At 41.0% G+C, this 24,505-nt stretch overlaps 2 protein-coding genes across 2 annotated transcripts in view; one reads left to right on the top strand and one right to left on the bottom strand.

The window, feature by feature from the left end:
- SZT2 (SZT2 subunit of KICSTOR complex) overlaps positions 1 to 13,677 on the top strand; it is an 84,889-nt gene extending 71,212 nt beyond the window's left edge. The window contains exons 66-72 of the mRNA XM_029283210.1: positions 5,330 to 5,543; positions 6,766 to 6,949; positions 8,995 to 9,117; positions 9,708 to 10,197; positions 11,653 to 11,769; positions 12,584 to 12,652; positions 13,107 to 13,677. Of these exons, the coding sequence (XP_029139043.1) occupies positions 5,330 to 5,543; positions 6,766 to 6,949; positions 8,995 to 9,117; positions 9,708 to 10,197; positions 11,653 to 11,769; positions 12,584 to 12,652; positions 13,107 to 13,250 (1,341 nt within the window). The 3' untranslated portion in view covers positions 13,251 to 13,677. The remainder of the gene's footprint in view (positions 1 to 5,329; positions 5,544 to 6,765; positions 6,950 to 8,994; positions 9,118 to 9,707; positions 10,198 to 11,652; positions 11,770 to 12,583; positions 12,653 to 13,106) is intronic.
- Positions 13,678 to 14,265: 588 nt separating this feature from the next.
- HYI (hydroxypyruvate isomerase (putative)) lies at positions 14,266 to 22,745 on the bottom strand. Its single transcript, XM_015811364.1, has 8 exons — positions 22,506 to 22,745; positions 21,816 to 21,927; positions 17,709 to 17,823; positions 16,633 to 16,711; positions 16,213 to 16,262; positions 14,978 to 15,047; positions 14,722 to 14,856; positions 14,266 to 14,566 (listed from the first exon to the last, which is right to left on the bottom strand). The coding sequence occupies exons 1-8, from the start codon at positions 22,702 to 22,704 to the stop codon at positions 14,484 to 14,486; spliced, it is 843 nt and encodes a 280-aa protein (XP_015666850.1). The 5' UTR covers positions 22,705 to 22,745; the 3' UTR covers positions 14,266 to 14,483.
- Between the last annotated feature and the right edge of the window lie 1,760 nt (positions 22,746 to 24,505).

Here is a 24,505-nt window from a genome sequence, read left to right as displayed (position 1 = left end):
CGCCAATTTTAAGAGTGCAGCTCCGGTTTGCTCGGGTGTTTGCGTTCCACCCGGCTTCTCTGAAGCTTCCTCTTTGGTTTACCAATCTCTCCGGGATCGGCAAAGCCCTTTCTGGGCTCTTAGCGAAGATTTCCCGGGATTTAGGAACAGAGATCTATTCCTTCACCCGCTCCACGATGACGTCACAGCCGGAAGTCCCTATAATAATACTTTTATTTCTAACAGTTATCTATTTTCTTAACCATATTCAAACATCTGTTTAATAGTATAATATCCCATCTAATAGGTCAAAACCTCTATTTTCTTCAGTCTTACTTTAGCTTTCTTCCTTTGCCAAATAACTTTCCAAGTCAGTGCATTTGAATCATCAAATAATTCTTCCTCTGTTTTTGTATATATTGTTTTGAATGAGGAAGAGAATTTGATTGAAGTATTTTTGGAAGAACGCTCAATCCATTTATGTTCATTAACCAGCCTCTGTCCTTCTTCAGTTTTTCTTTTCATTTCTTGTTTGTCAGTATTCAACATTTCTCCTAACAGCTTTATCATCCGTTCGATCAGCTCTTCTTCCTTATCTTCAAATGATCTTACAAGTAAGATATCTTTTCCATTTCCAGTGTTATCACTGCATCTTCTAATTTTTCATTTGTCTGTATATGTCTGTTAATTCCTTCCTTTAGGTCCTCCATCTTTGGAGCCATTTGTTCTAATTTTCCTTCTGTTTTCTGGGTTACTACTTCCTTCTTTGTAGTCATTGTCTGGATTTGTAAGTTTGGGCCAATTCCTTAATCATTGACTATGGTGGTTAGAAAATTGTTCTTTTATCTCATTTGCGTTATTTTTAGTCTCAACATGAAATAAAACAGTTGTCTTTTGAATTGATTTAAACATAGAAAGAATTCCTTTCTGAGATTCATTAATATTTTCTTGCTGGTATATCAAGCTGGGGACTTCGGAGACAAGCGTTAAAGATGGTTTTTTACCATTTGCGGCTAAGTATGGAACACCCATTTTGTTTTTGTATATAGTCTTTATAGTCCAATAGGGTCCCCAACACAGATAAGCAGCCCAAGAGTTTTTTCCCCCCTTTTCCCAACTGCAGTCTGCAAAAGTGAAAGTTTCCAGGAACAACAAAGAATCTTATCTAACTCTGGGCTTCAAGCCAAGTTTCCTTTAAGCACAATAAATTGTAGTGCTATGATTTGCCACTAGATGTCGTTGACACCATCTTCCATCTTTCCAAATCCATGCCTATTTTACAGAGTTTCAAATATCTTTTCTAAAAAAAAGTCTCAAAGGTACTTTTAGTCCCCAAATCTCAAAGCTATATATCTGTATTAATTCCAAATTGATCTTGTAGTTTTCTCTATTTTCCCCCAAAGCAATTAATTCACCGCTTTTCTTTTCCTGAGGGAGCGGGGCAAAAACTTTCCCTCCCTCTTCCTTTTGCTTTGGGCATTCTTTTTTCCAGGAAAGTAGTATTAAGGTCATAAAAAGAGGATAAAGTCTCACCCATTTCCATCCACGTTGCTCAAAAATTGCTAGTTAGTGTTTATCTTCAGTTGTCAGCAGCTTCTGGTTGGCCACACAAATGTAGCCAGTCTTTCCCCTGCCGGTTTGGAGGGCTTCCTCGGATCCAGTGGAAGGGCCGCTGTCCCTCTGCGATCGACGAGAGTCCCCTCCTTCTTCATCGCCTCTCCAGGGTGACTTTCGACCCTTTTTAGGGTCCCCAGTGGGATAAAATTGAACGTGGAGGAGGGAGCCCTGTCTTCCTGCATCTGTCATGCCGCAATACCAAACTGGAAGTTCCGGCTTCAGTTTGTCTTCTCTTGGCAATGTCACCATTTGTTCTGACATCCAGTTTGCTTTCTTCTGTTTCTTGGTTTTTGGCAATCTCTTTTCACATTCGTTCTTAACAAGTTACTTGCTTTCATTCCACAGTTCCTCTGCTTGCCTGCCCATGAAGTTCAAAGGGCTTCAAAGCAATTCCCAGTGTTCTCATTGAAAATGGTGGGCAGATGCTCAAGATCATATTGTGGAAACTGGTGGGTTACGTCTTCCACTTAAACTTATACATGAGCCCTTTGTGATTTGTTCTACAGTCAACCCTTAGCCATACCTTGGCTGTTGTTTCTGAGCTCTTCCACCTTTTTGTGTAATAATATAGTGAATCAATTTCTGCACAAACCATCTGCATTGTTTTGTTTACCAATGAATAAGTCATTTTCCTGCTTCATTTCGGTTCCCTAGGCCACACAGTCCAAATACATTTTCTTCCTTACTTCTTGCAACCACAAGAGGCACATCTTGCTTTCATGTTTTGTTGATTTTTATTGAACTTGATCATAAAACCTTTTTTTTCTGTATCAATGATTAGGGCATAAATTTGGATAATTGTCATATAAAAGAGTTCTCTGCAAGTTGTCTGCAAGTCTCACTGATATTATTTGATCATTGTCTGCATTGTATCCATCAACTCTTGTTGCTATAACCTTTCTGACAATAAAATCAGTGCTACTCTTTCCTTGTTTTTGTGTGTTGAGTAGCAAATAGTATGATTGTTTGACTGGAAGAGTCAAATTCCAATCAATTTCTACTCACTGGTGTCTAAGATGTTAATGTTAATCCATTCATTTTATTTTTCATTGTTCATGCTTCTTATCTTCCATGTTCCTAGTGTAATTCTCTTTTCAGCTTTAGATTTCCTGTATGGCAACATCAGCAGATAGATATCTGGAAGGCTTCAATATAGCCACATCATAAACAACATGATAGTTATTTTGCAGTTTTGTAGTTGCTTAATTGTGATCCTCTGCTCCATGTAAAGCACTATCAAACCTGGAGGTCTGTCATCCAGCACTATATCATTAATCCTCTTAGGTTATCCATCCACATTGCTTTATGATAAAATGCAAAAATGGTTGCCTTCTCTCTCACAGTTATGAAATTATGCCTTTGCCATTATCACTAAAATGCACATCCACCTCCAGCAGTTTCCTATATTGCTCTTGCATATTAGTAGCTGCTTTAGCTGGGTAACTGGGATGATTTGCAGACTTTAACCCAGCTGGGATTATATACTCCTGGTGCTCTTTGCTCTCCCTCCCAGGAATACTCCCCCCCCTCCACAATGAAAAAACATAGCAGAGCTTGAGGGAGCATCATCCCATATGTCACTATTTTTAATTCCTGTTCTCTACATTCTGTCAGGCCTGATGTTCTATGGTATTGGAAGGCCTCACCTCTCCACCATTAAGCAGGCAAAAAACTTGATTTGACGCTGCAGACTTTGTCTAATTTTTATAAATGTAGGTTTTTTCCCCTCCTATTATGTTATGCTGACAATCTGTTCAGTAGTCCTGAGCTTTGATTTCCAGAATGGAGTGCATCTCAGTTGCATCTTGGCTCCTATATTATGCTGTGGCTCTTGCTGAAAAAATTCTGCACCAGCGACCTGTGGAGTGCAGAATTACAGACCACCTCTTATTATCTTATTAGGTGCAGTTGTGGATTGAGTTTTACAGGATGAGATTCTTCCTTCGGGTTGGTTCTTTCTTTGGTCATGTCTGCACCTGGTTGTATAGGGTCTCTTACTACACTGGGAAAGTTGGTCTGCCAGAATAGTGTGAGCACAGAATATTGATCCCACTGAGTGACATTTCTTCCTTCAGATCCAGAAAATAATTAACCTTTATATTGTGTGCCCACTGCATGGGGTATCAAAATGTGAAATATATTTTTGCAAGTTCTTTGTGTTGATGGATGGACCTTGGATTCTCCAGTTCTTGTTGGATTCCAATTTCGTAAGTCTCAACCACCATAGCCAATGATTAAGGAATTGGCCCAATAATATGTAGAGGGACTTTGGCATTCCCAGGTAAAGATTTCCATCTTTGAATCTGCTCATTAATTGCCAATCAAAAACTGACGTTTTTTAATTTGAAACTAAATACAACCAATTTCTGGGATATTGAAGAAACCAAATAAATAGAAAACTAAATAATCTAGTAAATATTTTTATCAGATCCATGTTGCAATATTTTTTCTTAGTTTCAGTAGTAAATTTGGAATAGAGGAGGAAGAAGAGGAGGAATGGCACTCATGGGACATTAAGATTAATTGTAGGAGTTGGGATTGGGAACCACAAAAATGAACAGAAATATGTGAAAAGTTACTTAAAGGCACCCATTTTCTGAGCATTTAGGAGCTGCTGTCTTCTACCTGTCTAATTTCAAAATTATCCTTCCAGTCAAAAATTCAAAGCTCGGTCCTCTTTAAAAAAGAAACTGCACTATAAAAGTTTTAAGTAGTGAACTGTGATTTTAAAATATGTGACCACTTGCATTTTGTGAAATGCAAATAAATGCCCATTTGCATTTGGGGAAGCTGCACTTATTAGTTGAATCTGTTCACAACCTTCTCTATTCACAATTCTTTCATTCTGAGAAAAGGCAGATCCCTCAGATCATTTCTGTTTTCCTAACAGAACCATCTACTACTCTTAATATTTTCCTACTGAATTAAACCAAGCCAGCAACTCCCAACATGCTTTTTCTCTCACCCTAATATAAATTTTGCTAGATGCTCATTTGAGAAAAGACTAGATCCTCATACATTTACTTGTTTATTATATTTGACAGTTTAAATCTTCAGTGACTTCAACCACTGCTGTGACCAGTTAAAATGTTCCTTTTGGTTAGTTAGTTAGTATTAGCTTAAAAGTCAGTCCTTCTTTCTTATGGAGCAGCGTATATATCAGAAAGAGGTCTTTCAGTTTTCATACTTTCTTGATGCATTCTCATGATATGGAATATGACCTGTACCAGAATTTTTCCAGGTCTAGTAAGTAAAAAATCTTGCCTAATTTTCCTGAAGCAAAAATTAGAATAGACTTACTCTGTACAATTCAACATTTCCTCCAGCATGTATCCTTTACGATTATTGTTTGAGATATTTTTCCCAGCCTAATTTGTCTATGCTGCTTTTGCAAAATGGGCAATTTATGAGCCAGGGTAGATTACTGGCTGGATAAAGATTGTATAGTTTGAATCACAGAAGTTTCTATTGGTAGATGAGCAAAAGCACACAAGCTTACTTAGCTTTTCAGCCCCAGATGTCAGTATACTAGGACTATTGACCAAACAACTTTCTGTTCAAAACACATTTCTGCAATGATTATATGTTGCTTAACTTGGTAATGAAATAAGTATGCAGTCAGATATCTTCCATCTTTATCCCTTTCTCAGTACTGTTTGGATCCATTGCACCCAAACCATATGCTGATATGCTATTTTTGCTAGGCTCTCACTCCCAATTGCTCTCTCCTCAGCTTTCCATGCTCTTCACAGAGGAGTGTGACAAAGTACGTGACCTCATGCACGTGCATTCGTTCAGTTATGATTTTCACCTGCGTATTGTGCACCAGTATCTACTTGGATCTCACATGGCATTACGGCAAGGTTATCACCTCACAAGCTTCCTGGAAGACTTCATCACTCAGCATCCTGACATCCCCAAGTTTGGACGCAATCACATTTTTCAGGGTGAGGATTTCAGCAGAGAATTTGGGGAGATCCTTCAGAAGGAACAGGCCCATTTGAATAGTTCTATGTCACTATGCAGGTCTACAGTGCAAGGAAAGTGGGTGGAATATCACAAGGGCACTATCAGTATTTTTATTGCCATTTATGTTTTGTGATGCACTGACTTTAGCAAAATGTCTAAGGAAAGCTTACAAATGGATAAGGAACAATTCAAGTTTTATTTTGAGTCTCATTTCTAAGTAGCTACTACAGTAATTCTACATAAATAAATAAATCATGTAGCTGGATAAACAGGACTATACCAAAACAAAACATTTATAATTGTCCTTGTAGTATCATCTCATTTGTATTAAAAGACCAATACTTGGTCAGTCACAAAATACTTTTTTAACCAAAAAGCAAATAAATTGAGGTTGCTTTCTCCTTTATCATTTTAATCTTCCAGGATATTTCCAACAACTCCTAAGTTAATTTTGCTTTTTCTTGGCAAGTAGAACACTTCTAAACAAAACTATGTTGCGGTCCAACTATTTTATAAGTCAATCTAATGGGTTTACACTTCAGAATTATGTTGGAGAATGATAATTTCTTTGCAGCATGCTAGTTTTCCATCAAATTATTTTTTTTAAATAAAATATTGAATTATTTTTTAAATAAAACATAGAGTTTATATAAAATTCAGGTGGTACAAGAAATGTGGGAGGTACTTTCTTACAAAGCCCTACAAAAGATAGCTAAAAAAACAAGCAATAGGAACAACTGGGTTGTTGTCATAGCTAATTAAAGAACAGAGAAAAAGCAAGTGAGTAAATGATGAGGATGATATAGCAATAGCACGTAGACTCATAAACTGCTTCACAGTGCTTTACAACCCTCTCTAAGCAGTTTACAGAGTCAGCATATTGTCTCCAACAATCTGGGTCCTCATTTTACTGACCTCAGAAGGATGGAAGGCTGAGTCAACCTTGAACCGAACTGCCGGCAGTTGGCAGAATTAGCCTGTAATACTGCTTTCTAACCACTGTGCCACCACAGCTCTATCAGACTTATCAGACATAACAAAAAGTATAAAGCAAAACAGCTTCACTGCGAAGGCTAGAATTATTTAGATTAAAGAAGCCTTTCATTCTCATGTATTCCTTCCCGCCCTGATGGAGAGGAATATTTTAGTTTTGTTTCATGCCGATAAACAATCCACCGTATCTTGTCTCTTCTCCAACAGGTACACTAGCTTTGCCTACCAATACTATCACAGCCCATCAGCTGTATAATTATATAACTGATCATACCAGCACCTACCATATGAAACCCCTGCGCATGGCCCGGCCAGGAACTAGCAATGAGAGCAAGAAAGGGACTCCTGGCTCTGAGCAAAATGAATATGCTCTGGTCTCCATTTGGAACAGGTATGTGAGTCTAATTCACTTCTAAGGATTTGGTAAAAGTTGCTATCACTTATTTGCTTCCAGAATTCCACATGCAATGTTTGGTCAGTGAATTTTCCAGTGCAGTCATGTAAAAGGCAATTTATCTTTACATTTATTAGTCACCTAGTACGACTAAAATAATGCAAGCCATGCCTGTAACTGTAGATTCTTCGGTTTTCTTGGAACTAATTGACTAGGTACAAGATACATGTTTGAGACAATATGAATGTATCATAATTTTAAAGGGTTATTTATTTAAAAACAAAGTAAAACTGGCTCTGTATGTGTGTAAATATATTCAGGAATACACAATTTTTTGTAGGACAAAAAAGACACACTTGATTTCTAAGTGGTATGCTAGAATCACATTTACAAAAGTAGTAGGTGGGGCCAAAACAAAAATGGAATTGGATTTCATTTATGTTTAAATGAAAACTTAATATTAGTTACTGTTAGAAACTCTATTGGCAAGTAATGGCAACTTTATGACACTTCAAAACAACTTCTGGAGGTATGGGAGGGGCATGCTCACGTTTTTTGAGAGATTATATGCTACAAGCTACACACCTTATCTTATTTATTTCACCCTTCACAATTTCAGCAACAGAACCCTTATTTTTGTAAAAAAAAAATGATGGTAATTTAGGTCGCTTTAATCCTGGTCCTTACATTTTACAATTGATATGTCCTCCGTGAGTCTGAAATAATAAAAATTTAACCTGTCGTTCTCTTTACTATTGCAAATATCTGAAGAGAGAAAAACATTTGTTTCCTTTCCTAAACTAATAATCTCTGATCCTTTTGAAAATTCCATGAGAACAGCATGATTTTTAGATTGCTTGCAGCTACAGTATTAAGAAGAGACTAGACATTCACCTGTCTGAGACGGTATAGGTTCTCCTGCTTGAGCAGGGGGCTAGACTAGAAGACCTCCAGGGTCCCTTCCAGCTTCTATTCTATTCTATTCTATTCTATTCTATTCTATTCTATTCTATTCTATTCTATTCTATTCTATTCTTGTTTTCCACTCTCACATTCTTCCTACTTCTGTCTTTTAGTTGACTTTTTATTGCTTCTACTGGAAGCTAATACCCACAGAATGCTTTATTATGTTTAAAACCTCTCTCGTCCATTTTCTTTATAACAGAGGCCTTCTGCCTCCCCCTGCAGTTGTGGCACAGGGTAAGGCCCAGTTCTTGCTGCCTGCATTTTAGGCTCTTTCTTCAAAGTACCAGGCAGTCTTTTCCAAGTTTTCAGTCACTTTGATTTCTAATAGGTGAGTCAAGCACCTGTGTAACTGAAGCGCTCAGTTTTTAGAGTTGTATTCCTTTGTTGCCTAATCCTTAACAAATGATTCCCTGAATTTGCTTTGCAGTAGTTCAGATCATCCTGCTTCTGAACAAGTCTAGCAAAGATTTGCACCCTTTTGAAATGCTAATGTTTGTATTAATGATGATGATATGTGTTTAAGAATTTTGATTATTCAGGATGGAGTCAAGAAAGGAAGCCAGTCATCTTTTACAAAGCATATTAGTATGCTCACATCTCTTCTGGCACCCAAGGATGTTATAACCAAGTTTAATGTATGCACAATAACAGATACAACTACACAAGAACACAAAGTTTATCCTGCTAGTTGGATGGTTTCAAGGTGTAACAATAGAACAGAGGCCAACACTCCTCATTTATCCTTTGCATTAGATTCACTTAAGATTTTCCAATTAGTCTTTTCCTCTGTGACTCCATACTTGGTGAACTGGTCCTACTTAATTCAAGCTGAATAATACACAAATAATGTTATAAACATTAAATATTCCCTATATCTATAGGAAAAATTAGAATTGAGCTAAAAGCATACCAACAGTCAGATTGAGGATTAGTTCCTTGTCTTTCTGCTTTTAGTTCAGTTGAGCCGTCTATTGCAATAGTAGCCTGTCCATTAATAGTAAACATTGTGATGGAAAAAACTGTAGCTGTTTCCTTTCCTCTACTGAAAAAATTCCCACACTTCTCTCTACTCACAGCGCTGGTTCCTACAAAGATTCAGAGGGGTTGCGTCATCATGATGATTTTGATGTGTCCCTGCTTGTGTGCCATAGTGCTGTGCCCTTTGAAGACCAGAGTGAGGCAGACCGACACATGCTACGGTAAGAGTGAAGGCAGGCAGGGAAGACTAACAAGTTGGACAACATTTCAGGCTTCCAATTTAGAAGACTGGGGGTGCTTACCATGTTAGACAAAAAGTAAGCAGAGACATAGTTTAGTTGTGGTACATTAGTGGATGGATGGCCAGGACTATCCAGGGGAAGGCCATAAGATGTAGAAGGCGCAGGAAATGGCCATGAAGGACAGGAGAAAGAACTGCTACTTAAGCAATGGTCAGGAAAGCAGGGGTTTCATCTAAGCCAAGAAACTAAAAAATGCCTCACACAAGTCTCTCCGTAGTTCACACCAAGGTAAAATGAGGGAGGGGAAAAGTACATTCAGACTTGCAAGATACTAATGCTATCGCTAACTGCAATAGAAGTAGTCCTGATATATGTAGCATTGGTTTCTTAGTCTAGCCTACCTTGTTGGGTTGGGTTGGGTCGGCATAAGATTATTGGGTTAGACAAGTTATGGACAACTCAGAGAGCAGGGACGATGCCTTTTTTCAAATGTTGCTAGGTGATATACTAAAGCTGTTGGTAAACAGGGCCATCTGCGAAAGGTATGACAATTGTTTACCTGTTTCCAGGTTGCAATATTACGTAATCATGACAAGCCAACGGGAGCTCTTCCCTCGACTAACAGCAGACATGCGGCGCTTCAAAAAGCTGCCACGCCTACAGCGAGAGACACTAGAACCTGTCCTGGGGCGCTCGGCATGGGAGACAGCAGAGGGTGGCCGGCAGCAAAAGGAAGTTCCAGATCCTTGGGAGGAGGTAGACGATCATGGCGAGTTCTATGCAGGTGGCCCCCAGGTCAAGGTGGGCCCAGGACTCTTCTACACTTCCCCCCTGTTTCCACTACTTGCCTCTGAGGTCGCTGCTGCCCAGAAACAGCTCAGCACCATGGTACAATGTGCCAAGGGCCACTGTCGCCGGGATAACCTCTGGAAGAGGCTCTTCTTGCTGGAGCCTCTGGCTTCTGACAAGCTTAAGCTGGGCAAGCTCTCGCTAAGTGAGCTGGAGGAGCTGTTGGATGCTGTGCATAAGAAATCCATTGCTGACATTGATCCGCAGTTGGTAAGTGGCTGAACTAAATCAAGGGCACCCAGGGTCAATTTAACGGTGTTATTTATTTGGGTTGGGCCCCAGAATAAGAGCAGTAGGCAGAAGCAGGCTATGAGCAAGAAAGGGTATGAAAGTTAAGAGATGTTGACGGCCTGTCTCCATTACAGAAACTGAAAGAGAGAGCACCTTGTGTTTGCCTGGGGCCATAAGGATTTGGGGTGGATAGGTTTACTAAGAAGGTCTGTGTTAGTCAAAAGATAAGATTGGAGTGATACAGTTTTGGGCGGCCAGGTCCAACAAGTAGATTGAACCAACAGGATAAGACTTTTACCGCGGGATGGCTTTTAGCCAGTATATTTCTTCTATATACATTTTTAAACTTTAGTTCAGATTCTGAGAGTATTCCTTTCTAATTGCATGGTTTTGAGATCTCACTTTGCAGTAATCTACCTGCCAAAGCTAATCTAAGACTGGGGGAGGGTCTTTAAACATGGTATCCGATTGGGCTGCCAGATTCCGTGTTCATACAAATGTGTGCAGCATTGAGCTTCACCTTACAGAAAACCAAGAAGGGGGAAAAATGCTAATATTATTATAATGAGAAAGACCCAATTTCCAACCCAGTGAAATGTTGGAAAGCAAGGAGTCAGAAGTCTGGCCACTAGCATGATATTGTAGTCATCCAGAAACTGAGCAAACTAAGACCAAATGTGATTATGTTGGGAGAAAGCATCTAGCAAAAGATCCAAGCTCAAAAACGAGTTACATGCATCTTGCAGCTACAGAGAGAACGCTTCAGAAAAGAGTGGGAAGGAACTGGGCAGAGGTTTGGGCCATGGTAGGTTCCCCTATCTTCTTCCTTTTGGTAATATGAACTAGAGCAGTGGTTCTCAATCTTTTTAATGCCGCGACCCCCAACCGGTCGTAAGTCGAGGACTAAACCGGTCGTAAGTCGAGGACTACCCAACCGGTCGTAAGTCGAGGACTTTCCCTGCCCAGGAGCACTGTGCATGCGTAGTTCCGCCCCCTGCGCCGGCCGAGGCGTAGCTGGCAAGCGGCAGAGACGGAGCAGGCCAACCACCAGCTGGCCCAGCTCAAGGGAGGTAAGGCACCCGCCGGAAAAGGGGGAAAAAATGGCGGACAGCCTTGCTTGGTGACCCCTGTGAAATGGTCGATCGACCCCAAATGCGGTCGCGACCCATAGGTTGAGAACCGCTGAACTAGAGTGAATGTATATAGTCCATCCTAAATACAAACAAAATACAGAAATAGCAATACCTGTGCACTCATCCTGACACCTCCACGCAAACACATTATTTCCTTACACGGGGAAACATAACGCTTACTATGGCCACTGCTAGTAAAGAACTGGTAGGAAAGAATTCATACTCTGTCTGCCTGTTTCGCATTCTCTGCATGCTGCAAAGGATCTCCCCTCACTTCACCCGTTTTTCCTCTCCCTGGCAGAGCTGCTTCCTCACTATGACTGCTGCCTGGTACCAGAGTCTTATCAAAGTCCTACTTAGCCGTTTCCCACAGAGTTGCCGCCATTTCCAGAATGCTGATGCTGGTACCCAGTACCTGGTAAGACATTTCCAGCAGAATTGTGCCCCTGCTGGACCTTTCTAATTAGCTTGCTGAAGTTCAATAAAAAACAATTCCTGATTATTCAGGAATTATGAACTGGTAGTATTTTCACTATTAGTGAAAATACTGTGCTTTGCGCACAGTCACTCAGGCCCTCGTCACCTCCCGCCTGGACTACTGTAATGCTCTTTACATGGGGCTCCCTATGAGGAGCATCCGGAGGCTTCAGCTGGTCCAGAATGCGGCCGCGCGGGCGGTGTTGGGAGCGACACGTCGCTCCCACGTAACGCCGCTGCTGCGCGAGCTGCACTGGTTACCAGTGGCCTTCNCCCCGAGATCCGGACGATCCCGGATCTCCTAACCTTCCGCCGCGCCCTCAAGACATGGCTTTTTCAACAAGCGGGACTGACCTAGGGTGAATTTTAAATAGGGAATAATTTTTTAAAGATTTTAATAATGACACAGCCATAAATATATTTGGTTTTTAATTGGTTTTATAGGGGAAATGTTTTTTGTGTTGTTTTTTTTAATATGCTGTGAGCCGCCCTGAGTCCCGTGGGGAGAAGGGCGGCATAGAAATCAGTGAAAATAAATAAATAAATAAAAATTTGTATTTGTCGCTTTTTTAGCACAATACACGATGCGGTTTTAGGCCAATTCGTATATGTGTGTATACATAAATCGGGTGTTTAGATTTTCTAGGTAATCCCTAATGCCTTAACCATGTTCTCTGTTCCCCCTACCCTTCCACTGACTAGAACCTCTTTGTGTGTCATGACTGTAATGCAGCACTGTTGCATTTTCTCTACAGGTTGTTCTGAATCAGAAATTCACAGACTGCTTTGTGCTTGTATTCCTTGATTCGCATTCAGGAAAAACAGTAAGAGCTTTATCCTCTGTAAGCCTGAAGGTCAAGGGGAAGGCAGTAGAGTTTTAGAGTAACTCCACTAGCTTGATTGTTTTTAACCAGAGAGATTTCTTCTGCTCAGAATTGCAGACCCTAACCCAGGAGTTTGGGGTTTCTTTTTCTGGATTGGAACTGCCTCTAGACAGTTCTGATTTTCTCTATGGCCTGTCTTGACCATAATCATGCAGTCATATCTGAATCTGTTCTCCAACCTTAATAGGGACTGAAAAACAAATATATAATATTAGGATATTTTTCCAGAAGTACTCTTGACAGTAGTTTGTTTATTCATTCATTTATCCATCCGCTCTGTCCGTCCATCCAATTTCTATAGCCACCCATCTCAGTCGATGACTATGGATGGCTTACAATTCAGAAAATATGTATACCAATACAAGAGCTATGTCTTGTTGGTTTTGCCTTGCAGAGCCTGACAGTGGTCTTTCGAGAGCTGTTCCCAGTTCAACCTCAGGACAGTGAAAGTCCTCTGCCACAACTTGTGTCCACGTACCACCATCTGGAATCTGTTATCAACACAGCTTGCTTCAACCTCTGGACAGGGCTGCTCTAAAATCAGCTGAACCTTCTGACTGCTCCACAGGCATCTACAACCAGCCTTGAATGGAGGCTGCCCTGACAGGACTGAGATCTGAGGCTGTAGCTTGCTGAATAAGAAGTCAGAACACTGAATCTGACTGGGCCAAGAGGGGGAATCATGAAGAGAGAGCAGTTCCAGGAATTGAGAAAGTAACATGGCTGGCCCACTTAAAGGGGCAGGGGTATCCTTATCCAGAGAAATTGCCCTAGGAGGCATCTGAAGGATGTGCCATGTTTCTGGAGGCTCTTTGAGATGAAAGGCCAAAAGACTACTGGAGTCGCTGACCTGGCCAATTGGCTAGAGCGACACTATTAAAGCATAAGGGAAGGGTTATGCACAATGGTGGAAATGTTTTATATGAACTGAATGTACAGTAAATTAAATAAATGGATTACATGAATTTATTTATTAAATAAATTAAATGGTTGACTAAGGACTTTGTTACAGATTGTCCAACAGGCTGTTGCGTTGATCTTTAAGGAGAAGCACAGTGGATTTCTGCTTTCTTGCCCAACAACTTTCCATCAAGATAGATGGAAGCACTGCCAGATTCTTACCCTGTTGTTATAGGATATACTGATGTATTCTGTAAGACAGTTGGCCTGGATTCTCATGAGTTCTGTCAAACACTTACCAGGTTTTATGTTACATAGTGGATCCAGCTGTTTTTTTGAATAGAAACAGGACATGATGTAAGGAAAAGGCAATTTTTTAAAAAAAATATCAAGGAATTCTTTTTCTAGACCCACCAAGCGGCACTATTGAGCTAAATCTGGAGTGGCATGACTTACTTTCCTGTGGACCAACCTGTTTCCCATTAATTGTTAGCAGGAAGAAAAAGGGATGCCAGCATCTTTGGGAGTCCTTACCTTTGGCCAGTCTTTGTTATTGTATTGAGGATGTGGGGGTACAAATGCTTTGCATCTTTAAAGAAAAAAGATCAAAGTAGGATGCGTAATTGAGAAAGAAAGCCACCAGCAGGAATGTCATTTTATCAGAGAACACTGAGTGACATGATTTTCAGCTTTAATACTCATAACAACAAACATATTGACCATCTTACTTGACTAAGAAATATCCTCCTAGTAATTCAAAATAATGGGATGCTTTTGGTATCTCAGGCAGTAGCAAAAGAGTGGGGGTTTTTTTTCCCCTCTGGTGGGATATAGCAATTGTTGCTGTTGGTTATTCCATCTATAATGGTCTTTATTTCATTTTTTCCCCAACTTTTGCCACACAGTGATCTTCCCAGTATGAGTACAGCCAGTTTAATCCATCCAGTGTGTTACCTGCAGGGGCAACCATAAAGACGTACATTAAGCAAAAATAATACTTTGACAACTAACCTCGGTTCTTTGAGGTTGCAGGGCTGGCCAAAGCTTCCATCATGCAATAATCAATTTCATATAACAAGAACTTCCCGTTCACATAAAGTAAAACTTGCCTTTGGGTTTATATTCACAGCCTACATAACCGCGATAATTCATTGATTCCAATAACTGGAATAAGTAAGGGAAATTCAATTCTCCAGGGCTATCGGGTTCATGTCGTCCTGGTACTTGGGCAATTTGAATATGTCCTACAGAAGAAGACAGTAAACATCAGACATTTCTTATTTGCTCAACCTTATTCTAGCCTTGTCCCCTTAATAAAAAATAAACTGAAACAAGCAACAGAGGATATCACTCTTTGTAGCTTACCAATAATTGGGAAATACACTTTTAAATTCTGTGTCAGATTACCATTCATGATCTGGCAATGGAAAATATCCTGCAGAGCAAAAAGTAGGTCTTCAGCTCAGGGTATATTCTGTCTCCTTTTTCAAACACAATATTGCCTCTGAATTGGGGTGGGGGGCAGAAAGTCTCAAATACTAGCTGCAGGGAACAACTGACTGAATGGAAATATCTGACCGGAGTCAGCATGAAAAAGAACACTGTACTTTTAGTGGACTTTGCCCTGATCTATTAAGACTCTTCTCACATGGCATTAGAAACCAGCAGTTTAATTTTGCAGACTACATAATACAAGTAGTCCTCGACTTATGACCACAATTGAGCCCAGAATTTCTGTTGTTAAGTGAGACATTTATCATGTGAGTTTTTCCCCACTTTACAACCTTTCTTGCCACTGTTGTTAAGTGAATCACTGCAGTTGCTAAGTTAGTAACCCGGTTGCTAAGTGAATCTGGCTTCCCCATTGACTTTGCTTATCACAAGATCGCAAAAGGGGATTACGTGACTTTGGGACCCAGCAATGGTCATAAATACGAACCAATTACTAAGCATCTGAATTTTGATCACATGATCATGGGGATGCTACAAAGGTCACAACTGAAAAATGGTCATTAAGCCATTGAACGGTCACTAAATTAACTGTTATAAGTCGAGGACTACCTATACACCCTGCCAGTCCAAAGTGGCACCCAGGAGCCCCCCCTAAGTTTTTTTTATTTTAAATCTAGGTAATCCTCTCATTACAATGGCAATTGCGACCGGGATTGCTGTGACTGTCACATGGTCATAAAGTACAATGTCAGATGACCAAATGCATCATTTAGCAATGCCATAATGCCAAGAGATGTGGGTCATTAAGCAAGAAGAGGGAATCCTAGGTAAGAAGTGCAAGGGTGCTGGGCGGGGGCTGTTGAAAGAGGTCCTGAAGGGCTGGCATAGACTCCATATGAGACGGGCCTTGGAAACGCCATCACCGGCTGCATGTGAGTGGGGGGGACACCTGGGGGAGGGGGCAATTCAGGCTGCAGGCTGGTAGGGGTGGGCTGCAGGAGGGGAAAAAAGCAGGAGTGTGTTGTCAGAGCAACCTGCGCCCTCCGCTGGCTTCCCGGGTGACTATGGAATTCCTGGGCATCACTAACTAGTGAGCAGGCTATTCTGAGCCAACATTCCCTTAAAAAAGCATATCTAATGGCACTCACCAGCTGTAGCTTCAAACTGGAGCTTCCCACCTTCTCCAAAATGGCAGCAGCTGAAAGAATACAGATTTAGGTTATCAACTGAGATTATTCTCTACGTATCTCAGCACTACTGCAGCCAACTCTAAAGCACAAATGTGTAATTCCACAGATTGTTGATGTAGCCAATCCGAACATCCTGATGATCATCGTTCTGTTTTATTAGCTGCTGCTACCAAGGACCAACATTATTCAATACAGCATTTCTATCTTCTGCCCTTAAAAGGGTTGCTGGGAATTAGCAAAGTGGGATGGTAGCTGGGAAGAGTTTTAATTTCCTCTCCTACCTTCTCAGTACAATCAGGAACTGTTGAGGAAAGAGAACTTCCATTCTCTCCATTCAGTTCTCTGCCTATGAAAGGGAAGTTTCACACGTTGTCTTACCTTGTTGTGGTGTGGTCAAAAAATAATTGGGATCACTAATCTGGTTATTAATAGGCTCCAATAATCCAATCAGATTTTCCTGCAGGGAGACACAAAAAGGAAATCCTAATTTGGAAGTTTAAGAATAGCGTATCGTGGGAAGTTTGTTTTTAGGCTTAAGCCCTTGTGTTTCAGTTCTGCCTAATCTCATGGATAGTTCCATATCCCTGTGTACAACTGTTTTCCCTTAGTGCCTGTCATCCTGGAAGCTTGGGAATTACAGGTAATTCTCATTTAGCAACCACAACTGAGAGTGGTAACTTGGTTGCTAGGTGACACAGCTGTTAAATGGAAAATCACAAGATTGAGACTGCTTAAAATTTTACTTACACTTTCCTTTTTCTCATTCCCTCACCCTTTGGAATGCTTAATTTCAATGCTGAGATAATTAGCAAAAGGGAAATCACATTTGTATTTACATTCATTGGAGAAGAAAGGATTACAAGAGAGTAAGCAGGAACACAGTGGAGAATACACATTGAAAGGAATGTGCTCGCTTACTATGCAAACAACTTACTGTGAGGGGAAGAGGGAAAAATGGTTCAGGCAAAGGAGAAATTGCCTAAATAGATCACTTGCCCCCCCCCTCTGCAAGGGGGGAAAACGGGTGAGGCACGGGGACATTGTCTACTAACTGACTGTAAATGGCAAATACATGATGGAGGAGAGAGACTGCAAAGTTGTAAATGTGTGCCTTGGTTGCAAAGGTTTTTATTTTTTTCCCCCAGCACTATTGTAACTTTAAATGCTGCACAAGGCAATAAGCGAGGTCTACCTGTAATTGGATTATGGCTTTTCTGAGCAGTTTACTCTTGCTGTTCTTTTTGATTCTATGGAATTCTTGGAAATTGGAATTCAGGAAAGTTTAACAATTCCCAGTAGCCAGCCAGGCGGATACTGGGAGTTGCACTTCAGCAACATCTGGAGAGTGATAGTTTCCCCCCCTCACAGATAAAATCAATATTAAATAGAATCCTTCCTCTTTCTGGAAGAAGCATGGCAATCTGCTAATAGCCCCATTTCCATTCAGTCCATACTTGTTCCAAGATGTCAGCAGCATATCTGAGGTTTTCAATAAAGGTGGCTTCCATCTCAGTTGACACAGCATCCCTTTTAGCACCTGTAGGAAATCGGCCAGCCATAAGATGGATCCTAAAAGCACAGAGCTGCATCAGTGCAGAAGAAAGCTCAGTCAACTGCTTCTTGTACAAACTAGCAAGGGTAGGAATAAGGGAGAAGTTGTGTCTTTTTGTACTTGGATCAAGATATCTCAGCTGCTGCTACAATGTGACTATGGCAAAAAAGCTCTTTTATTCCCAGTTTAATTATGCCCTAAGAGGCAATGATCCATAAAGTGCATTAAACAGTTAGCATATATCACCGCATGCAGACTTTCTGTGGGAGCAAGTGAATCCACTTCCTCTTGAATCATGTAATTCAGAACTATACAAGATGCAGTTAGTTTATTTAATGTAAGATCGCCTAGCTTCACTTAGATTGGCACACAAGTACCATGAACTGTACATACACGCTCACTATAGGAAGATTAATGTACCTTTGTGCCATTTACCAAGCAAGTAGGACATATACAATTGGGTAGGAAAGACTGATTTTCTCCCTCACCATTTTCATTTCTTGCTTTACAGATAAAGAATAGGTACTAATCAACAATGCTATATAGGATTACGCTTGTGTAGTCATATGTGGCAACGCTGATCAGACACTCTACTTTGTAATGATTGGTATTTATTTTTCCCAATCAATTAATATAATATAAAAGGATGAAGCTATAGCTGCTTCATCGCTTTTTTCTTCTTCTCAACCTGCAAAGAAAAAAGAAATAGTGTGGAGAGCACTAAACTTCGGAATCTGTCATTATCAATGACAGATGTCATATATCCCCCGTTTCTCAAGCGATATTTCTACTTATAAGTCATATGAGTACATATTTCTGGCTTTTCTATTAATACGAAAGAGACAACCTAAAAGCCACCAGTGTGATATAGGGGAGGCTGAGCTGTGAAAGCTCATTTGGGCCAATCTTGTGAGTCCAACTTATCTCACAAGTGGTACCTATGAGGAAAGCCTGGAGGAGGAAATGGCAGGAAGTACATTTAATAAAAAGAGTTTTTAATTAAAAACTGAGAATAATCCTGCTGTCAGTCCTTCAAGACGGGCAAGGATTCAGAATGCTCTTTACTGCTGTAGGATAGAATCCAGAAATTTGAAAGCCTATCAGTGCTTCTCGTTATTCCATCATACGCCAAGCAAAATCAAGGTGGGATTATTTTCCACAGGCATTTGAGGAAGGAGGTTAGGTGGGCACTAGTGCTGCTGATGTGCTTTCTTGCAATTATTGTTTTAACCTTGTACATTGTGGGTTGAGGTCTGTGTTTTAGTCCTGCTACCCAGAGTAACTGCTGTGACATGGGTGGCCATATAAGCTATTTAAATAAATACATACATTTATTTTTTAGCGTCTTTCTCACACTTTCCTCTTTCACTGGACCAAGTTATCTTTCATGATTCACCATTCCTCCCTCTTGTCTAAGCTCCACATTCTTTCATATTTGAAAGAAAACCTTTGAAGACGGTTAGAATGAGAGGGGATCCATCTCTAGGCAAAGCAAAGTAGTAGTCAATTTTTTCACGGTTATTTTCCTCCTTTCTTAACTTCCTCTATCACCAGCCATTCATAAATAGGAGCAAGAGTTGAAAGTTTATATTCTCTCATTCAGCAGAGCACAAGGAATCTGTTACTGACTCCTGGCACTACAGAAGACGGCCTAATTGCTTCTGCTCTGGAAATGAACAGCTTCCAAGCACCACTAATCACTACTGACATGGTTATATGTTGTTATCCAGGTTTCCTTCTATCAATTTTGAAACTCAAGATATCTTGGTTCCCCTGGATCATTGCAGCTGCTGCAATTTATCCACCTTAAAGCCTATATACTGTCAACCTAAACTGAGCTGCCTACTTGAGGTCATCCCTGTGATGCATTTAAAAGAGTGCCTTTAAAAATCCTTCAGAAGAATTGTATTGGACCGTATATGAGTACAGTATTTTTCTGTTAAACATTAAAGCAGCCCATCTTTCTCAAGCTTCACAACCAATCTGAAAAAGATGCTTGGCTTAGGGAATTGGCTCAGTGCAACTTTTACAGAATCAACAGTGGTCCACTCAACCCCATTATTTGAGTTTACATGATATTTAGAAAACGACATGTGCTAGCTTGGCAAAGCATGCTAATCTAAAATGCAATGGCAGTTCAGTGTGTTGTGGAAATATAGCCAATTACTTTAATCAGGTAATTTCCCTATTGCAGCCTTCTCAAAATGGTGCTATTGAGATTGGTAGCAATGTAATCCTGATAAATTCCAGCATGTTGGGAATATTTTTGCTGCATGTAAATTGGTACATGTGAAAAGGATTTGAATTTCTTGATGGATTATAAACTGAAATGAGCTAGCAGTGTGATGCAGTGGGGAAAAAAGCAAATGCAGTCCTATATTCACAATAAAAAGTAATTGTTCCTACTAATTCTTAACTGGTCAGCCTACAAACAGAATATTATATCCAGTTCTGGGCAACCGCATTTAATAAGGACATTGACAAAATGGAACATGTCCGGAGAAAAGCAACCCAATATAATAAAATGCCTGTAAATTTATGAGGAATGGATAGAAGCATTGGGGATGTTTAGTTTGGAGAACACTGCAGAGAAACACCATAGCTGTCTCTTGAGTATCTGAAGAGCTGTCAGATAGAAGACAGGGTAACATTGTTCAGAGTTGTTCCAGAAGATAGAATTTTTTTTAAAAAAAGGTTTAAACCACTAGAAAGGAGACTGGGGTGAGACATAAAGAAAAAAGTCTAAACCAAGAACGATTCAACAATGGAACAGATTGCAGCAAGGAAATGAACTCTCCTTCACTGGAAATGCATGAGCAGAGGCTGGATGTTTACTTATTGGTGGATTCCTGCTTTGGGTAGAGGATTCACATTAGATGATCTCCAAGGTCTCTTTTTCCCCTTCCATTATGAGACGTGGAAATCGCCAGGGTCCCCCCTTCCCCCCCTCCCAAGAAGCAAGATAAAAGCAAGTAAATCTGTTTCTTACAACATTCATCAGGGCTGTTGCCAGACTCAGTTACAGACACATCCAATTATTCTCTGATTCCTTCCCAGTTAAAAGGATATACTTTTGCTTGGTTCTGGGAGAAGCAAGGTTGCACCTGTACCATTCCCTTACTTCTAATGTGCCACAGTGAGGAGATTTGTAAACATTCTCAATAGCAGAGCAGCAAGCCACAAGGAAATGTACGATTATTTCCTGCATGGAACAACATATTTTATAACAGACGATGGTAGAGATATAAGAAACAGTTTGCTGCAGTGGTTAAGGCATCAGGCTAGGAACCAGGAGACCGTTTGAGTTCTAGTCTCATATTGGGCACCAAGCCAGCTGGGTGACCTTGGGTCAGTCACTCTCAGCCCTAGGAAGAAGCAGGCAATGGGAAACCACTTCTGAAATCTTGCCAAGAAATTTACAGAAACTAGTTCAGTTGCCAGGAATCAACACTGACTCGACTCAAAGGAAAAGAAAAAGGTAAAACTGTAGGGATACTGCATTATATAGTCCTCACTTAGCAACCTTAATTTAGACAGGCAACCCCATTGCTAAGCTATGTGCTCACTAAGCAAAACATCACATGACCACACTAACCTTATGTTGGCAGTTCCAGCAGCCCCATTTGTGGTTGTCATGTGACTGCAACTTGCAACTTCCTGCCAGCTTCCCCATTGAATTTGCTTACTGGAAGCTGGCTGGAAGCTTGCAAATGGCTATCATGGGACTTTGGGGTGCTGGGATCACCCAAAGTGCAAGGATCAGCCATAAACCATTGTTTTCAGTGCTGTCATAACTTTGAACAGTCACTAAATGAACGGTTGTTAAGTGATGACTACTATACAGAAATTTGGCCAGACTTCTAGATATCCTTTTAGAAGTCCTGGAGCCCACACTCAGCCATCATGCTCTCTGACAGAATGTGGTGAGCGTATTATAGTACATCTGGAGGGTACCTAGCTGGTAAATGGACAAATCTATCGTTGGTTCATGGTTTATCTCAATTATTACCTTGGACATTTCAGTTCTTTGGCATACTTTACAGCCAAAGCCAGGGCTTCCCGGAATTCAGGCTGGCGTCCAGGCACTGCTCCTAAACCCATATCACCTTTCTCTTGGTTCCCTGGAAAAAAGGACAGCACAAATTTATCTCCACAGACTGGCAAGGACCATTCCTTGGTCAACCCACTACTGGAAAAACTGTTCCTCGTCGGGGCAAATTTGTCCGCTTTCCTTCTCATCTGCCACTATTTTGAAGAGAGGGGTAGAAGTGGAGTTTTTAGAAGGCAGATGGTCAGCTAAAGTACTAATTCCAGACCCTTCAAAACGCTTGGGAGTATAAATTGCATTGATCCCTGCAATATCACTGGCAGATGTTTCCCAGTTGATGAAGCAAGTAACAATTGTGCTAGTGATTTTCCCCCTTTTGTTTAACAACCCTGTGCCTTTAATAGCTGGGTGGCTTCACAAAGAAGGAACGGTAAAGTATTTTCGTTGTATGAGATTACAAGGCGAAGACCACCTTCGATTTTCGCCGGATCAACACGGGTGGCATCGGTCTACTACCGCATTTTAAGGAGCCCACAGGGATTTCGGCAGCTGCTACTAGGCAAGTCAGAGGAAGAGAAAGAGGAGATCGGGGGAAGCAGACAAAGAGAAGGCGAAGTCTTCGAAAAGCAATTTAAAAATCCAATCGAGTACCCGGCGGAGTATTGAGTAGGACCACCTCCAACCCGTCCCGTTCTGCAGCCGCGCGCAGCTCTGGGGCGCTGCAGGTGTAGGGGAAGCCCAGCTCAACTGCTCGGAATCCGGCCCGCGAAGCCGCCTCCATGCGCTGAACTAGCGCCGGCTCCTCCTGGAAGAGCCAGGCCAGGTTGGCCGCAAAGCGCAGCGGAGCCATGGCACAGGCGGCGAGGCCCCGTCTGCGGCCCAGCGCACACTGCGCCCGGGAGGAGGAGTTTTCGCTGTTCCGGGAAGGAGCAGCCGCAGCTGGGTGGGAATGGCGTGGGGGGGGGAGGGGCAGGGGTCCATGCGGGAATCTCAAGGCAGGCGGCTCGGAGCGAGGGGTTACTTCTTCTTGGCGCAATTGAAGTCCACGCACCATGGGTAATGGAGTCCAAGAGCTTCTTCCTGAGCTGCAAATCGTAGCGACACGGCATTTTCCCTTCCCGGGAAGGAAGAGGGGGGAAAAATGGTTATTTAATAAGCAATCTTCACTCTGCGTTCCTAAACCAACCTGCGCAGCGATGCCCCATCTCACTACGGACCATGTTCACACATGTGAAACTGAAGGACAAACGCCTGGACCACAGGAAATTAACCGTTAATTGAGTGAAGCTGTGGGCAAGTCAGCTCTAAATAGGTATTATACAATCCCAGATAAAAGCTAGAATCCCACGGTTGACTGAGGTCATTTAGGCTATTGAATCGGCTTCCCTGCTCATTTCAGAAATTCAGATTGAAGCATCCCGAATACAGTCTATGCCTGTTTAGCCTCTACTTGAATACACCGATCACTTCTCGGAATAATTAGCTGCTCTTGTCAGACTATTTATAAAAGGGGGAATTTTTTTTCTGGATTCAATTGATACCTGCCACCTTATACCATCTTAAATCCATTTTTCCATGTATTGCATTCTGGAAAAATAGATAACAAGAGCTTGACCTGCTTCCACTGACCTCCTTTTAGATGCTTAAAAAGTGCTATTAGACTTCCCTTGCCAGTGACCAGGCAATCTGCCTGGATGTTGTTTAGCCTTGTTGGTCATAGATAATGTGCTCTCATTCTGTCAGAGTTCAGAGGTTATTTACGTTTCCTGCTGCATTTTTGTGCCATTGTCTTCTGAGGACCATTTTTCAGGGCCTTTGCATCCACCTGCTTGTTCTGGTTCTCATTTCATTTCAGATGTTGCTTCTCCAATGGAGGAGCTGGTCCTGCTTTACAGGGATGCAAATAACTTTTGATGAGTCGAGTCCTAGCATCGCGTGTCGGGGTGAGCTCCTATCATTTGCCTCGGCTTCTGCCAATCTAGCAGTTTGAAAGCATGCTACATGCAGGTAGATAAATAGGTACCACTTAGGTGGGGAAATAATGGCGCTTCATGCGGAAGTACAAATCCGACCGATGCTGGATCTGCCTGAATGCAACGCTTGAATGTGAGGTGACATCAGTGTTGGGGAAAAAGCGCTAGATGCTGCTGCAGAATGTTGTTAGCCATTCTGATATGGAGCTAGTTCACTTCTTGTAATGCACTTCTGGATAGCGCATGAATATGAACTGAATGGACTAGCAACCTTAGACACCCAAACTCTGGCTGTAATAACTCTGTATTAACACTGTAGTCTCCTGATTAATGTACCATCACCATAGATAAAATAAAATAAATGTACAGCTTATATGTTATATTAAAGGTGGAAAAAATTCTTTTTTTTTTTTCCAATTTTTTTTTATTATTTTCCATCATAAAAAAACAATCACAAGCATAATAAACACAATAACAAATAAAAACCCCCCATCCCCCCCGGACTTCCCAAACCTAATCCCAGGATAATATTCATATATGAGTAAACAAATACTAATATCCCTAACTCCACAAAATATCTTAATCTACAAAAAAGATAGAAAGAATAAACAAAAATAAAAAAAATCTAAAAACCTAGGTTATATTCTACCACTCTATGCTTCTTTTGAATATAAACAA

The sequence above is a fragment of the Protobothrops mucrosquamatus genome, unplaced genomic scaffold (assembly GCF_001527695.2).
Source record: "Protobothrops mucrosquamatus isolate PMUCROS unplaced genomic scaffold, P.Mucros_1.0 scaffold39, whole genome shotgun sequence".
In the NCBI taxonomy this organism is placed as follows: Eukaryota; Metazoa; Chordata; class Lepidosauria; order Squamata; family Viperidae; genus Protobothrops; species Protobothrops mucrosquamatus.
This window is presented reverse-complemented; position numbering and strand designations above follow the sequence as displayed.